The 17354-nt window shown below is 45.3% G+C and overlaps 1 protein-coding gene across 3 annotated transcripts in view; it reads left to right on the plus strand.

Moving 5' to 3' along the window:
* E75 (ecdysone-induced protein 75) overlaps nucleotides 1-17354 on the plus strand; it is a 148580-nt gene that overhangs the window by 88130 nt on the left and 43096 nt on the right. Inside the window, exon 1 of one of the 3 annotated variants that reach the window (XM_086917026.1) lies at nucleotides 781-1255. The exons of the other annotated variants lie outside the window; for them this stretch is intronic. Coding sequence (XP_086773152.1) covers nucleotides 1000-1255 — 256 coding nt within the window. The 5' untranslated portion in view covers nucleotides 781-999. Of the gene's footprint in view, nucleotides 1-780; nucleotides 1256-17354 lie in introns of those variants that run through there. 3 annotated transcript variants of the gene reach the window in all.

Genomic DNA, 17354 nt, shown 5'->3' on the forward strand with positions numbered 1-17354 from the left:
GTTAAACGGAGAAGGACCTAGGGACGACTCTCGACGAGTGACCCTCGTTTACGGATTTATTCTTAACCTCATAATGGGGGTCTTGAATGTCGAGGTTTTTTTTTTTATGTTGTAGGATTTAGGATCGTGCGGATTTACGAGTCTCGTAATAATCTCGTAACGACGAGCTTTAACTTTTTCTGCCTTTGTTCAAAATCTGTAACGAGAAATAAAAATGAAAAACCTATTAACCATCGTCGGAGTTACACGTTCATCGATAAAATTTATACGGGATGTATTTATTTCTGGAGGAACGATCTTATGTGGCGATTTACCAAACTCGCTCATTTATTAACACCTTCTTTTCTAAACCATTCATAACCACTCATTAACGTCAATTTTACATTTCTCTGTTACAGGTAAGTCGTCATGGCCTTCGTCACATTAAACCAGAACATATACACAGTAAGTGGCATACATATAAAATAAATAATCATTAATTAATTAAACCGATTCTCGATCGATCGATAAAAAAAAGAAATAGAAGAAGCATCTCTTTTCTTCTACAAATCATACTCGATAACGCGTGTTACTAAACAACGAGATAACGTGGAATAATAAAAAAATGCTCTTCTCCTCCTTGAAATGAGAAAAAACGTGCCAGCCACCCGGTACAACCACCGCCCGGATGTACACCCTATCGAAAAAAAAAAAAAAAAAAAAGAAAAAAAATAGCCCGTCCCTCTGAATGCACGGTACTCGACCAACCACCCTCCCCTCGTTGATGAAAAAAGCGGTGGTTGCGGTAAAAGCGTCTCGACGTGCGTCATCATCAATCCCACGCAGGAAGCGGGCACAAAAGAGGAGGTATCCGGAGATATCCGCGAAAGACGAAAGGGTCGCACACGTTCGGGATCGCGTGGGTTACGCGCGCGCGAGAGAGAGAGAGAGAGAGAGAGAGAGAGCGGCGCAGGCGCGAGACGAGCCCGCTCTCGTCCCCCCTCCCCCTCCACCCCATTCATGGACATCAACCCTCGAGTGTACGCGGTGCGCCTACCATTGTGGCACACCGACAGTTGTCCGGACACGTTGTCATTAGTCGCGACGACAGAGAGAGGGGTTATGTCAGCGGACGTGGCGCGCGATGATCCATCCGGGATGGTCGATCGCACGGCGAGCAGCAACGGGGTGCCCATCTATCCCATCGAGGTGTGCGAGGCAACCATCGCGGTCAACGAGACGCAGAATCCCGAGAGACGTCATCTACGCGTCAAAGGTTCGTCCTCCTATTTTATTTCTCTCCTTCCTCGTCTCCACTCTCCAATTTTCTCTCATTCGTCTCGTGAATTCGAATCGTACGAGTACTATTATAATTATCGTTCGAGTATTCGGGGTAGGTGAAGGTATTGGTTAGGTATTGGAGTTTGTTTTGGTTCGTTTGGTTTGTTTATACTGGGTTTGGAGGATGATGGATGTAATATGGTGGCTCGAGGATCACGGATGATGGGTCCTGTGTACAGGTGGTTCGTTAAAAGTGTGTACATATGTACAGGTTTTGGTGGGTTTTGGTGGTTGCGCTTGATTGCGTATACGATCGGGTCTTAGGGGGTTGGTCGAGAGGATAGGTGGATATTTCGATTATTTCGACGTTTTACGACGTTTGCGAACGTTATTTTTGATCGCGGTTGGACAGGTGTTGCAAAAAAATATCGGCCAGTGTTTTTATTTTTGTTTTCCATTCCCCATTCGTGTCGTATTCGTGTAGACTTTTGCTTGGAATAATCGTTCCCAGAATAATCCTTCTCTTAAAGAGGAACTTCGCTACTTCAAACGCGGCTTTAACTAGCAGCTGGTCGAGCTGATCCTCTCTTCAATAAACCCTATTTAAACCCTCCGTGTACAGATCGTCGTTGTGACAAGATTTTTATTTAAAGCAACGACGTGAGCAACGCTCGATAATCATCGTCGATATCCGAGAAAGAGAAAAACTATTTATCCATTTCCTTCCTGGAAATGAAAATTCAATAGGAGGGATCGTTCAAGAATCTGGAGAGCACAATTTCCACTTCGTATCGTCGACGAGGAAGGGAAGAGAAGATTTATGTAAATAAATAAATAAGATGGAATCGCATCGTCGATCATCCCTCGGATATTCCCGGGTTCGTTCTCGCGTATGCAGCTATCTCTCTTTCGCTGGGAAAAGCTTTGACACAGCGTATCGATTTTTCCTCGAGCGGGGCTCACGTGCTCATTGACATTGACATTGCCCGCTACCACGGCCAGCCTACCTGCCACCTAGCGTCCACGAACCGATGCGTACCTGTCGACCAACTTCGCCCGCTCGCTGCACGATGGCGCTGCACTCGATTCCCGCCTTGCCCCGCGCTCGTCTCACCCGGTGATTCCCCAAGTTCACCGGCTTTTCGAAGGAAAATCATCGCGGATCGTCGTCGTCTCCGAGCTGTCTCCGCGACGATTTTCTAATTTTGCCATATCGAGAAGAATTTTTTAGAAGAGGAAAAATTTTGTGTTCGAGACTCTTTAAGGTTATTTCCCGAGACTGTTTAAGGTTTTGGATATAATTAGCCAAGGTTTAGGGATCGTCGTTTCTTTCTAACTTTACGAAAAAAATTTTAATCGTTAATTCTTCCTTGAAAATTCTCCGTGTGGTGTTTATTTGAGACGGTTAAAATTAATTCGTATAGGTATAGGTTACCGGACTGGGTCATTTATTTCTGAAATGGATTTTGGAACACTTGTTAAATTCGAGTTAAATTTAAAAACTTTCTCCATGAAAAAAAAAAAAAAGAGAGAGAGAAAGAAAGAAAGAAAGAAATAATAGAATAGGATTTTAGAAGTTTAAGATATTTCGTTGGATTTAGCGCGTAGAGGATGGATCAGTAGGATGATCATGGTGTCGAAAGTGGGGGACGAGGATGGCAAATAGGTCGTATTCGATATTGCATAGCTGTTTGTTTTCGTGGAAGAAGAATGTGCCGATGGCCCACATTTTTAACGACACGATGGATTTCCCAACACGGCCTGGCCGAAACGCGCAACGGGGTCATTGCGCAACGGTTTTGCTTCTCTTTATCCAGACTAGAGGTCTGGCAGCATTACATAAAAGCATTTATCTGTCAGGAGCCAAGCGTCTAGTCCTGTTGAGCGACGGCCACGCTCAACACTCGCTCGCCCATCTCTCTTCCTCTCTACAGCCTATCATCATTACCATCGTTAACATCGTGGGCAATTGAAACGATACTCCTTTTAATTTCCTCAATTACCTTAATCTAAATATTCAATCGTATATATATATATATATATATATCGCAAGATATTTTTTCTTCCTCGGAATACAATTCCATCAATACCATCAATTTCATTGATATCTCGTTATTATTACTTAAAACGAGAAAGAGAGAGAGAGAGAGAGAGAGAGAGAGAGAGAGAGAGAGAGAGAGAGAGAGAGAGAGAATACATTTCGCGTATTTTAATTTCTCACAGAGAAAGGTCAAACGATTTAATCGACGCTATATAACTTCTATCTAATTTCTTCTATCAATCTAATCCTTGTCCACTCAATTATCTCTCTCGACTCGAAAACCCACGCAAAATTCACGATGCGAACCTCGATTTTAATCGCGTCCAATCCTCTTTTTCCCTAAACACTGTAACCTAGTTATATCTTATTCGTCAAGAACGAGTATCTCCCTTTCTCTCTCTCTCTCTCTCTCTCTCTCTCTCTGTCTCTGTCTCTCATTATTCATCGTGATTAATCTCTGAGGCGAATCGAATACGCTTATCGCCGTTTAATCCCATTTTAATCGATCCTCTCGAGAGGAGTAGGCGCGTGGACACCTGATCCCTTGTGTGGAAGGCTACACTAGCCGCGGCCCTGAGTCGAGAGTAGGAAAGGAAGATAGATAGACAGATAGAGAGAGAGGGAGGGAGGGAGGGAGGGAGGAGGAGTGAGGGAGAAATCACGTAATAATAGATAACGCGAGCGTGCACCAGCGGTGGCCGCCTGGCTCGTTTGTATTTCGCAACGCTTCACAAAGGCTCAGGGCCGTTGTTCTATGACTACAACAGAACCGCTCGCGAGGTCTACGCCCGCTATCGAGGTCTCTTTATCCCTTCGCCCGGTTGTTCGAGGCTCGGCCGTCCCACATCGGCCGAAATGACGCCACTTCCGGGACACTCGGCTCGCCCGATGACACGTAACGCCCGATGACGCGATATCGCGACGCGTATCTCGCGATTTTTCCTTCTCTCTTCCTTCCCTCCCTCTTCCTCTTTCTCTTCCTTTTCCTTTTTAAATGCTCGCGCCCGAGATTTGACGAAGGTTTGACGAGGTTTGACGGGGTTTGACGGGGTTTGACGATGTTTGACGAGGTTTGAAGAGACTTTTTTTTTTTTATCGTTGATCGATCGATGATTCGAAATCGGATCGGAAAAAGGAACTCCTCGTGTCTTGTATATTTCTTCGGGTGCACCCATTGTGTGATAATTTCCCGTTCGAATTATGTTTTTTTAACGCGCGTTGAGAATGAAAAGTGCGCGAGTATCTGTGTACGATTGTACACCGAAAACTCGATCGTAGCGGCTGATTACAACAGGGCAGCCCCGTTCACCACTTATCACCACTTCTCTCTCGCATCGATCCGAGCGTTTATAGTTTCATAACAAGCTTATCCAAGCCTAACATTACAAAGTTGGTCGAACGTCTAATTAGGCCGTTCGAATGGGGCCAAACAGGCTCCACCTATCCAATTTGCATAACATATTCCTCTCCTCGATATTACATTTAAACAAATGCCACGAATAAAAGATCCCCTTCTTGGGCAAGTACCATTCACTATCACTTTCCTATCCTAGTTCCTGTCCTGCACCGTTCGTTTTTACAACAAACTTCCATTCCTATCCACAATTTCGAAACATGCAATCAATTCTAAGGTATCTATAAAGAGAGCCTTATAGATATTCGCTTATTCGAATTTTCCCCGGATAACTTCGAAGAGGATGATCGATCAAAATTCACAAAATCTCTCGGAAACTTTATTTAAGAAACTCTGATAGATTCGATCTGGCATAGTTTCCACTTTGACATTTACACTCAAAGAGTCACAGAATCTGGTTTCAATTCGATCGCAAAAGAGTTGCCAAAGAGAGGCAATTCTCGCGTGGAGAAAGAAGAGCAGAAGCGCTTCTCGACTCTTTCTCGATGATGAAGCTCGTGGAGGGAAGCACAGCCGGCCACGTAACTGGGACGAAGTCCCCGAGGCGCCACGCGAATCGTATTCTCGGAGGAGCACACGGCGTAAAAACCGAAAAGATCGTTCCGCGGCGAGGTGAGAGTGCTTTCACCTTTCTCCCCGTCGTCCCACTCTCTCGCACCGATCGACCACCGCCTCTCCTCCTCTCTCTCTCTCTCTCACCGAGCCGCTTTTACTCTCGATCGGTGCTACCTGCCGCTAAGCTGCCGCTTCTCCTCCGCGGAGAAAGCAGTCCTCTTTGTCGTGTCCTCCACGACATTTCTTTCTCCCCGCGAATCTCTTTTTCGCGTATCCTGTGTGTCTCTCGTTTCTCTCTCTCTCTCTCTCTCTCTCTCTCTCTCTCTCTCTCTCTCGTCAACGAGAAAACTTTTTCGAGAGGATTGTCACTCATCCTCCGCGCGTTTGCGCCAGGCAGATTCTTCGAGAGACTCTATCAGATGAAGGATATTTTGGACGATTTGAGAAAGAGTTTTGGTTTCGAGGTTTGGCAAAGTATCGAGCGGTTTGATCGGATTATGAGAAATTGTCGTTGGCTCGCCGCTTGGAGAAGGTTCGTGGAGGGATTCGAGGATTTGAGATATTGCGGAAAAGTTTGTGGAGTATCATCGGGCGCTTTGATGTTTGGAACGGTTTGATTAGAGGAAAAAAAAGTTTCCTCGGGATATTTTGAAAAACAGATGATTTGAGGACTCGAGATATCGTAGGAGAGTTTACGAAGTGTCGGGTCCTACGAAGTTTGGAGTTGGTTAACGAGCGATCCGAGAAATTGTCCGATGATTCGTTTGAAAACGAATTTTTTTCAAAGGATAAGAATCTAAGAAATTGAAAGTTCGGATTCGAAATATTGGCGAGGCAAACTTTGCGTATAAATCGAAACTCTTTAAATAGCGGTTGATGTTTTCAAACTCGACAAAATATCGTGTAAATCTATCTCTCGAAACTCTCTCTTCAATTCAACAAATTCTCTTAAACTTTTCAATTGAAAACGATTCCTACGGAGGGATCGAACTTGATCTTAAACTTTTTCCCTCTTCATCCCTTTCTCTCTTCCCCGAGGTCAGAAAAAAACGGAGAGAAATCCGTATCCACTTGAAACTGGAACGATGGATATAGCTTGCTCGTTGCACATTTACATTGTAAAAGGGGGTTTCAGTTTCAGTCGCTATGACGCACTGATTATCGTCCTTGATTATCCCTGTTCCCCCTCCCCTCCTCCCTTCTCCAGGGACACTGATAGATTAACTTCTTTGTTACAGATTTACATGTCGCGCCAATGATTCACGTGTCCAACGATCGAATAACTTATGCACACAATTTCTTAATCACTCGTACTCGCTGTCGATACTCTCGCGTCGAAGATTGCGGTCAACCGATTTGCGGTCGCAGGTGGAACACATTCCTGAATAACTACAATATCCTTAAAGAATTTTTTTCTTTTTTCCTCTTCTTCTTCTTCTCCTCCTCCTCCTCCACCTCTCCTGCTTCCACTTCCACCCAGTCTTGTCCACCATTTAATCCGCTCCAGATTAGGAAACTTCTGGCCTCGTTAATTCCAAGGATAATTAGCAGTTTCAATATACCTTCTATCTATCGTTTCAACTCGTTGTCGCTCTTACCCCCATCGAGAAAAATCTTTAGAATTTTCCTTGGATCGATCCTCGCGAATCTATATTTCTTTGATTACAGAACATTTTCGTTTTTTTAGAAAGTTGGGCCAAAGATTGGCAAGTTGTGAGTTCTCAAACTGGATGGAGAAGGAGCTAAGGGAAATATAGATGAGACAACAGTTGCGAAAAACTATCCTCTTGAATCAAGTCGAACTTTAACTGTCTCATCGGGATGTCTCCGCTTTTTTTAAGGGTATTGTTGTTGTTGTTGGCAACCCTTAACAGGGTTCCTTGGCTCGAGTCCGTGTTGAGTTCGAAAATTTTCTCGACAGGAGGAAGGAGGACCGAACGAGGCGTGGGAGGTTGGAATCCATGGGACCCAGTGGACGTCCCATCGTTGATATAAGCGAGCATAAGCGTCTCTAACGCGTGAAAGTAAGAGCCGTCTCCGTGTGCGCCGGCCTTGATTCGGCCGGGATTACCGGCCGACATCCAGGACGGCCGAGGCCCGTTTCACGTTGCTCAACAACAACGTTGGATATATCGTAAAAGCCGTTCGTGACGAAATTCCTCTTACTCCGGCTATTTAACAGCCAGCCTTCGAGAAACCTTTTAGAAGGGAATTCTCCACGGATTCTTCTCTGATCCCCTCGATTTGATCGGGGGTGTCTTCCTTGGCTTGTCGTCGTCGAAAAGACTCGAGATTCGCGGAAGAAGATTCGAGCCGAGCGATTTTTCCGAAGATTCTTCCTTCCTCGAGAGTTTTGATTCGGTTTGAGAGAGTTTGTTTGATCCACGATTGTCTTCCTTGGTTTTGTCGTAGTCGAAGAGACTCGAGATTCGAGCCGAGCGATTTTTCCAAAGATTCTTCCTTCCTCGATTCGGTTTGAGAGAGTTTGTGAAATCTCTCTTGTGCATGGTCAAGGCTGAGTTGATATCGGTTCCGGATGGATTTTCAGAGAAGTTTGCGATTCTAATTTAGTTTGGTTGGGCCAAACTTTGGCCGGGAAGTTGATAGTTTTTGATCGAGTTAAAGGGGAGAGTCTTGGATTAAAGCGATTCGTAAGCTGTTCTTAAGTTGTGCGGCGATGTTTTCGATAATAAATAGGATGGAAATCGAAAGTTCAAAGTTTAATGGTAATTAATCGACTAATAGAAGATCGTTCCAGTTTAGAAAACTTCCTTTCCAATCTCTCTTTCGCGACGATATGGTTTGATGAAGTTTGAAAAGAATTTAAAGACGAGTTTGCATCATCAACCTACATTCACCTTTAAATTGTAAAATCGCGTGGTTTTTTTTTTTTTTTTTTGAAGCAGTTTGAAGCAGTTTGAGGGATTGAGATAATCTTGTAAATCTTGGCGCAATTATTCGGAATAATTGTCTTATCCAATCGCGACGCACAAATTTCTCTTCTTATCGTTGAGCGAGGCGAAATTCGGGATCCAGTTTGGCCTCGGTGAAATGATTGTAAACGGCCGATGAAACGGAGGAAAGTGAAAAAAGATACGTGCTAATCGTTTCACCGTTTCGCGTCGGGGAAAGGCTTTCGAATCGTTGGTTGAAAGTAAGACAGACTTTACTTTCGCCGTCCAATCTTTCCTTTTAAAAAAATGTAATATCTGGATGGATCGTTAACAGTGAATTATCGCGAATAAATTATTACCGCCTCGAGATATATAATCGCCACTGAACGATTTCCATCCGATCGAGCAAACTGAGCAAAGTGGAATTAATAATTTTTTTGATTCCATCAAAATTCCTTTATCATATATTTTTAAACGGAAGAGAAGGAATTAATTGATCGTACAACGTATTCTACATTATAAATTATTTATTCAATAATCAATCGTTTACAGTTTACGTATTCGTAGTTACATTTCTACAATTATATCGCATTCAAAGATAAAAGAAGAATCGTCCCTCTTTCGTCGATCCACAATGGAATATCGAGACGACGGTGCATTATTTCTCCGTCGAGCAAATAGGCCGCGATGCCTACGACCCCGATGGCCTTGTTATCCGCGCTGGACCGAAACGGCTTGCGAAATCCGGATTATTTTCGATCGTCCACCTATCTATTCACGTCGAATCTGCCCCTCGTATCCACCTCGACGAGCAAATGGTATCGTCCCACGATGATCCCCTTGCCATACCTTTCGGGATTGGCGCAACAATGCCTGATTAATCGCTTCCTCCCTTCGATTTTATCACCACTCTACGCGACCTTCCAATTCCAAGACCTTCGTATCAGCCCATATCTTCTTTTCTCTTCGGTTACATATATCCTCGATTTAAAAGTAAATAATTGTGCAAGATTCCTTTTCTCCATTCTTCTTATTCGCCTCAAATTTTATCTTCGTCCAAAATATACATCCAACAATTAGGTGCATACATTTCTCAATACCTGTTCTTCCCCGATCTTCCGTTTTCCCGTCAACACTGTAATCATCACAATTGGAAAATTTCCACGGGCAAGCGATGACGGTGGAGTGTCCCGTTCTCTGTTACACGCCAGCCGTGTAAACACCGTGACGATCCTAATCTCTTGCGCAATGGCTGGACGCCCTTAATGAAATTTCAGGTCGGAGTGACGAAGCCGGTCGTTGAACTCGCCTCGCTCGCCTCTCTCGTTCCACTTCGCGTTCCTCTTCCTATCCGTGCTTCCTCCTTTTCCACGCCTCTTGTTTTGGCGCGTGCAACAACCGCCTCTTCCTCGATTTCTACTCCATTTCTCCAACTCCCTTTAAAACGGAGCATCGTCCATCCTTTGCTTCCTATATATATATATATATATATTTACACGTTCAAGAAGCGTTCAAGAAGCGATCGTGGACGTTAACGCGTCTCGAAATAACGCAGCAAAGGAGCGAAACGAAGGAAAAAGAAGAAACGAAGAGGAAGGAGGAAAGTAGGGCACGAGCGAGGAAGGCGCTCAGAAAAACTTGGCATCCCATAGTGGTTACGAATTATCGCGTTTCACGCTAAATAATCTCTCCTCTCGAGGATTCACCGTTACGCTAATCAACAGTAAAAAGCGCCTCATCTCTCTCTCTCTCTCTCTCTCTCTCTCCACGTATATACATACATATATATATATACACTTAAAATTGGTGAACGGCCTTTCCTCCGTTCACCGTTTCTCGAAGCAGCCACGTTACGTCACTGTTACGCGAAAACGGCGCGTGTCCCAAGAAGCAACGGTGGTGACGTGTCCCCCACCCCAGGCCTCGTTCCACGCGCGTCTCAGAGGCCGAAAACCGGTCCCATTTTCGCGGTGCGTGCGCGTGCACGTGCGAGGGGGGCACGCGCGAGGATGGGCAGGCCAAGTGCGTTGACACGGAATCCCGCCGGGGGAGAAGAGGCATAGGTCACTCACCGCATCCTTGACGGGAGGATCCTGGCTCCGTGTAACGGAATCCGCGCTGGCTGGCCACGCGCGTGGCCAAGGACCATTTCGATTCGACTCGACTCGACGACGAAGGTGAAATCTCGAGATCTCGTCTCTCCTTGGATCATGTCGATCCTTGAGCTGTGAGCCGTCTCCGTTGAGTGGTTGAAGATCTGGTTGATGATGATTAAGCTGATTCGATGAAACTTTTCCACGAGGGATTCGTTCAAGAGATATATTGTTGTTAGGATTTTTAATCGTGTAAAAATTTTCGAGAGTTAGATATTTTAGGGAGAAGGGAGGGTATGATCTCTAGCGGGCTGTCTAACCAGGCGGCAAAGTAAACGCAAGCACAGCGTAAACAGTGAACACTTTCATTGACTAGGCCAGGCCCGTGTGGATTTAGGCTGACTGACCCCTTTACCTCCCGGGAGGTAAGGCCCCTCCCTCCCCACCGCCTCCTCTGTCGCGTTAGATTCGTGTTAGACGGCCTGTCCGTGGCGCGCAACTTTCTCTCTTTCTTCGATGAAACCAAGATTAAATCTCGTTCCTCTTACGTAACGATCTACGAATTTACAACGGGCAGATGCCAAGGATCCGTTGATCGATCTCAGGTCAGGTCTCTCTCCTCTTTCTGCAAAAGCCAAATTACTGTCCAAGAAATTCCTCTTTCTTTTCTTTCTTTTTTTTTTTTTAATCTCGCCATTTTTAACTATAATATTCGGAACGATCGTGCTTCCAAGCTGACGGACCAAACGGAAGTCACTCCCAGCCTTGACACGCGCTTCCCGTTATCCTTACTGTTACATAAATAACCGACAACAACACACGAGGTGCACGCTTCTAAAGCGAGTTCTGTTTAGATTCTGGAAGATCTTGCCGATCGATCAACCTCTTCTTCGATCCGCGCTATGATTTTCTTTTTAGAGATAAAAAAAAAATCACTTGGACTCGTCCCCATCCACGGCAAGCTAAAGGTTCGATCATCGCTCGAACCGCCCTTAATCGTCAATCGTCCTCCGTGAAAAATCGCGCTCCATTCGAAGGAGGAATCCGTCGAAAAAAAAAAGAAAAAAAAAAAAATTCCACCGCATCCGCGTGAAACAGGAAACAGGACTCGAGGAGCTTACAACTACTCGTGTGCAAAAAGGCAAGAAAAAGGAAGAAAAAAAGGGGAACTTTCGCGGAGCGGAGCGTGGGCATTGGCATTTCGTCACTGGCCAGGTTGAACAACCAGGTTGAATAACCGGCGTTACGTCACCGGCGTGTACGCGTTTCACAGACGAGGCAGGGAGGAGGAAAGGGAGGCAACGGTGCCAACAGGCCGAGAAAGAGGCGGAGGGGGAAGGAGGGAGGGCAGAAGGGGGCGGCGAGGTTCTCAGCGGAGCGTGCAAGGTGGGGACCATGGAGGTCGATCACCTACGTACGGGAGTCAGTGACACCTTGAGGCGAGGACGCTCTTTTTTTCCTTCCTTCCCTTGCCGCAACCTCTCTCTTTCTCGTTCTCTGTGCGTGTATCATCGAAACAACCACCTCTCGTCACCCCGGATCGAGAGACGGACGAGGATTCAGGATCGATTTGGGGTTGGTTGGAGAGGATCAGGGAGATTTGGATTTTCATCTGAATAAAATCTGAGAATCGTGAATGGCGACATCTCGAGGGTAGATGAAAGGCGAGAGGGGAACGCGTTCCAAGGATCGAGCGTGTCGTCGATTGATAACAGACTAGTTAAATCTAAATAAATAAATAATCGGTTTTCGTATTATTAGTCTTCAGGACGCATTGGAACGGAGTTTGTATCGGGAAGGTACGTGCGAGGATTGAAGGATTCCGGGTTTAATGAAGGATCGGAATTCTCGAGGAATTTGTCGTGTTTCCTTTTTGTATTCTCTGTAGAAAAGAGAGAGAGAGAGAGAGAGAGAGAGAGAGAGAGAGAGAGAGAGAGAGAGAGAGAGAGAGAGAGAGAGAGAGAGAGAAGAACGGTACCCATTGCCAGGATAATGGGAATGGTAAAGTGGGCGTTTGAAGGATCGTTTGATTATTCATTTCACGGTCGCTTTTCGACGATCGAACGATCTCGAACATTCCAAAGATACCGTGATTCCCCTGAACCTAAACCTACAGTAAATTGAACAGTTTCCAATGCTTCCAAGAAATACTCTCTTAAAACGCTCGAAAGTAACGGTGACTAGCAAACTGAGCAACCTTCCACTGTTTCGAAAATCCCGGGACAAATATTGGGACGGGGTAAAAAAGGGATTCCCTATATTTTGTAAACATTCTCCTTGGACAACTTTGTCTCGCCTCTCTTCTTTTTTTTTTTTTTTTTTTTCTTCATCAATCCAACCCCCTGTGATTCTAACTCCGCTCGTAACACGATCGTTTTTCAGAGTGCACGATTTTCAACGATCCGATTCGCAATAAACGGATTTGGCAAGATGGATCGAGCTCCTTCCTTCTCTTCCCCAATCGAATCGTGATACACGCCCGCCCCATCCTCCAACACGTCGAACACGTGTCGATCGACAGCGAGACAGAAGAAGGGTCTTCGACCTCTTTCTCCCCCTGACCGTGTCTTATCGTTCCTCGAAACGGTGCCAGGTCGTCCACGTGACGTCGTCCGCGAAAATATCCTTGTATTTCGCACGCGGTTCAACGGCCCCCATCTCTCGTTGTCTCCTTTGAAAAATACCGGGCCACCGTCGTCTACAAAAGCAACCAGCCAGTGGTCAAGGTCTCGAAGGAAACGAAAGGAGCGAAGGAATCGTTAAGCAAGTCGTTTGATCCGCGTGGATCAATCCGGAAACTGGGAGGAGGATCGTCACGATCTTGTCACCGCCGCCTGGCCACGTTTCCTCCATTGAAAAGTCGGCGATGAATATTCAAACGCCGACTTCGTTCCCGTCTGGTTCGTGTCTAGCGATTGGGCCATTTTCTCTGACCATTCGAACTTCTCTCTCTCTCTCTCTCTCTCTCGTCGTTGCGAAAATCTTGGACCGATCGAATTGGGAAGGGATGTTTGAACAGGTTTGAACAAGTTTTAATCGGGATTAAAAGAATTTGTGAGATTCGAGTTGTTTCGTATAAAAAAAATTTATAAATCTTTATCACAAACCGTCCTTTTATATATATATATATATACGATTAAAGGATTTATCGATCTGGGGTAACGTTTCTCTCCTCCTCGCGCGTTGGAGAAATTTATTCCGATTCGAAATTTCATAACGCGCAATGTGTCGTAATAACGCGAGCCAGAGGCGTAAATATTATGGAAACGCGTATATAAATCACGAGCGCGAAATCGTCGGCCATTGAAACGTCACCGGTGGTAGTAGTCAGCTGTTATCGCGAATTACTTAACTCGTCGGCTTATATCGTTATTATACGTACACCGATCGTACCGGTGTATATATAATTCAATCAATCGTGACAATATCCCCGCTCACATCATTATAAATAAACGCTCGTTCTCTCCATCGCCATCGATACACGGAGCAATTACGATCTATTATCGATTTATTCTAGCGTGACCAGCGGGGGGATTTTATTATTAAAGATATCTTCCTATTTTATCCAATTTTATCTTCATCCTTCGTTTGTCCAATGGATTAAATTTTTAAACAGAAAACGTACTCTCCTCTCGTTTTTCGAGTTGGAAATCAAGAACGAAGAATGTTTAACATTTTTGAGAGAGAGAGAGAGAGAGAGAAATAAAGTATAGGAATTGCCTCGACAAAAACATCGTTCGATGGACGAAACATCGTTGGATTGGAGGGAGAATGGAGGCATGACATTGTAACAACTTCCGGCATGAAATTTCGAAAGAGCGAGGCGATGACCGAAGAAGGTCGACGAATACCTTGTACTTCGCCTCATTCCTGTCCTTAGTTAACGACATTGCGGTAGTTGTCTTCTGTTCAAGTTTCCTTTAACGTGTGCCGCGCATCCAAAGCGACGATCGGTCCCCCTCGAATAAATCCACCATTGTTCCTCGCTTATCCACGTTACCCTCCATCCTTCGCGTTATGGGATCATCGATTCAACCGATCAAATCGTCTTTCGAGAACGAAAGAGACTTTAGTCGAGAAATAGAACGTTGATCCTTCCGAGAAATTATTATTCAAATATATTCGTGATCGATATCCAGGCAATTTACATCTTGCAAGAAATGGACGCGATATCTCTTCATTAAATATCGTAAACACCAACTCGAGGATTGAGACGTAGAGTCCACGTGACTCTACTAATCTACTACGAAAAGGAGGAAAGAAAAAAAAAAAGAAGAAAAGAAGGGAAAGAGAGAGGCGCGGGCGATTTGCATACAATGATATCGTCAATAACGCCGTTGCACGGATATTGTTCGCGTTATCTGCGTAAATTCGCTTTCATCGCTGGCTGCAGGTGGCCTTTAAAGGAGAAGTCGAGCAGATCGAGCGTGGGTGGGATCGGCGAGATCGAACACGACCGCCTCTCGGATCGATCGAAGCGGGTTAATCGGAATCGAGAGCACGTAACGAAGCGAATCGAAAACGGTTTCGAGCGAACGAACGAGCGAGCGAGAACACCGACTCGAAAACGTGAGAAACCGGAGGAACGACACGAGCCACGAATAAATTTCGCTCGATTAACCGCAACGGTGACGTCCTACATCAATTCGAAGGAGGGATTTCCTATAAGCGTGAGAGCCTTTTCACGTTTGTGTCGCCCCTCCATGCATACTTTTTTCCTCCTCTTTTTTTTTTTTTTTTTCATATCATCAACAATTCGTTTTCGATCGGAAAATTTAGATCAGATTTCATTCCAGATTTTCAAACCATTGTTTGAGCGGATGTACGAGAAATCTTTACTACACGTTCGAATTTTCCTCGATCCTTTTTCCCTCTCTCGTGCATGAATTTTCTACATTCGCCTCTATCCGAAAAGAGAAACTCATCAAAAGTGTCGTTGTGTGTCACTTTTGAAATAAGAGAGAGAGAGAGAGAGAGAGAGAGAGAGCGATGGTATATAATCCCGGTCTGGAATGCCTCGAGGTTGGCACGCGACGACGTCGAGGAGGAGGCCATTAACCCTGGCGTCAGCCAGGCTAAAATAAGAGGGTCGATTTCCGGTTCCAAAAAGTCGATGAATCATCGTGTTCGAAGGGGGCGCGCCCTCTCAGAATTAGCGGCGATCCACGGATTTAAATTTAAATTTAAATTTACAGGCGGTTTCTAGGGGGTTCGAAAGCAAAAATAGGTCGGGCCAGGCGGCGGTGGCGGCGCGGAGCGGCGGCTCACTTCCTCGTTCATTGTCGCGAATTCGGTCCGCCTAACTGTAGATCCGTCGGTGCACTAGCCGATGCACATGCCACGACCGCGGGCAAACGGTGGAGGGAGGAGGAGGGGAGGGAGGGAAGAGAGGTCGTTGCATCGTTAGAGCTGCGAAGCGCCGCCGGGGACCGATACGAATTCCTTTTATGCCTTCCTTCTCCTTTTTTTTCTTCTTTCAACCCCTTTAATAATACCGATTCGACTATACCCTTTCCTTCCTTCCTTCATCCTTCCTAATTTTCTCCCAAGTATTCCACGTGTAATATAATCTTCTATAACTTTTCTTTAACGATAATTAAATAAATAATCGTTAATAAACGTAGATCCGTAAGCGAGATCAAACGAAAGAAAACGGAGGAACCGATGTATATCGCCCAAACCTCTCCCTTCGTCGAAAGAACGGTTCGATCGTGCACGAGGGTTGCGAAAATATTTCACCGGCTGGAATTCCGTTAACCGTGGAACAACCACGCCCGTGAAAAATCGAGGAAGATAACCATCTCCTCCTGGTGGACGGTATAATACTCGAACCGTCGAAGCTTCCCCCGTCGAACAGTAGAAGTAAAATCGCCTCGGTTTCCGAATCTTGCGAGGAACCTTCCAAGAGATTAAACGCGTTGATGGAGTCGCGCCGCGTGCAATTGCGGTAAACGAGAGAGAGAGAGAGAGAGAGAAAGAGGGAGGGAGAATAAGCGGGGCTACGTCCACACACGGCTTGGTCCCCGCGATATGCACGCGTTGGCGTGGTCCCGCATTAGCATCGATATAGCGAGGGTCAGGTCGGGTTCAGTGAACCCCGATGCATCGCGGCCTCGGTGTTTGCGCCGGTGCATCGCGAAAGGAACGAGCGAAGAATGAAAAGTGGCTCCGCCACGGGCGTTAGAAACGCCTCGATCGCCTCGTTTCCGATCGCGGAGAGCGCTCGCTCGCCTTTTGCTCGATCGAGTTTGAAGAGGTTTGACGAACGAAAGGGGGATAATTCCATTTAGAATCAGACGTTGTAGAATCTTCGCGAAGGTGAAGATGAGAATGGTATGAATTTTTAAGGGTTTGAAGGGGGGGTTCGATCGAGTTTGAAGACGTTTGACGTTTCGAACGAGAATTTTGTAAATTTTGGGAGTTGTTCGAGCGTTCGATGGGATTTAAATTAGAAATTGATCGATCGACGAAGTATTTTCAAGTGTTTGATCGTGTTTTGAGAAATTCGTGGTCGAAACCTACTTTCATGCAAGAAATTCTGCCTGAAAGTGTCGAGCACAAGTCCATGTTTCTTCCTCGCTCGATTCCAATCGAGATAAAAATTTCGCCATCGAATTACATAATTACGAAATCGATCGCATGTTATCCTTTTTTGTTATAAAATACACGCGAAGAAAATTCGATTCGAACGAATATATATATCTGTTTCAAATTGGCATTTCGCGATGGATGAGGAATCCAGACGAGGAAACACGATTCACTCGTCACGCAACGACGATTGACTTTTCCAGATATACATTAGCGGGTGTACTTTCACCGCCGCGGTATTGTGCATTGTTTCGTGACACTCTCACCCAGGCTCTGTCGAGATATGCAAATCGATGATAAAGTGCAAATCACCCACGAAAATTTTCCTCGGCTGGACGAAATTTCGAGGGGAATCCCTCCCGACCTAGATCCTCCATTCGTCCCTATATCGATATATACATATACCTTCAACTTTCGAAGTCGCCGAATTAATTGAAACTTATTCTTGAAATTCTTGCGATCATTCTCGATCGCAAATATTCCATTCGTTTTTTTTTTCCAAAAAGAAA

This window comes from Apis florea, unplaced genomic scaffold, assembly GCF_048593485.1.
Source record: "Apis florea isolate Af1SG1 unplaced genomic scaffold, ASM4859348v1 contig_3811_pilon, whole genome shotgun sequence".
NCBI lineage: Eukaryota > Metazoa > Arthropoda > Insecta > Hymenoptera > Apidae > Apis > Apis florea.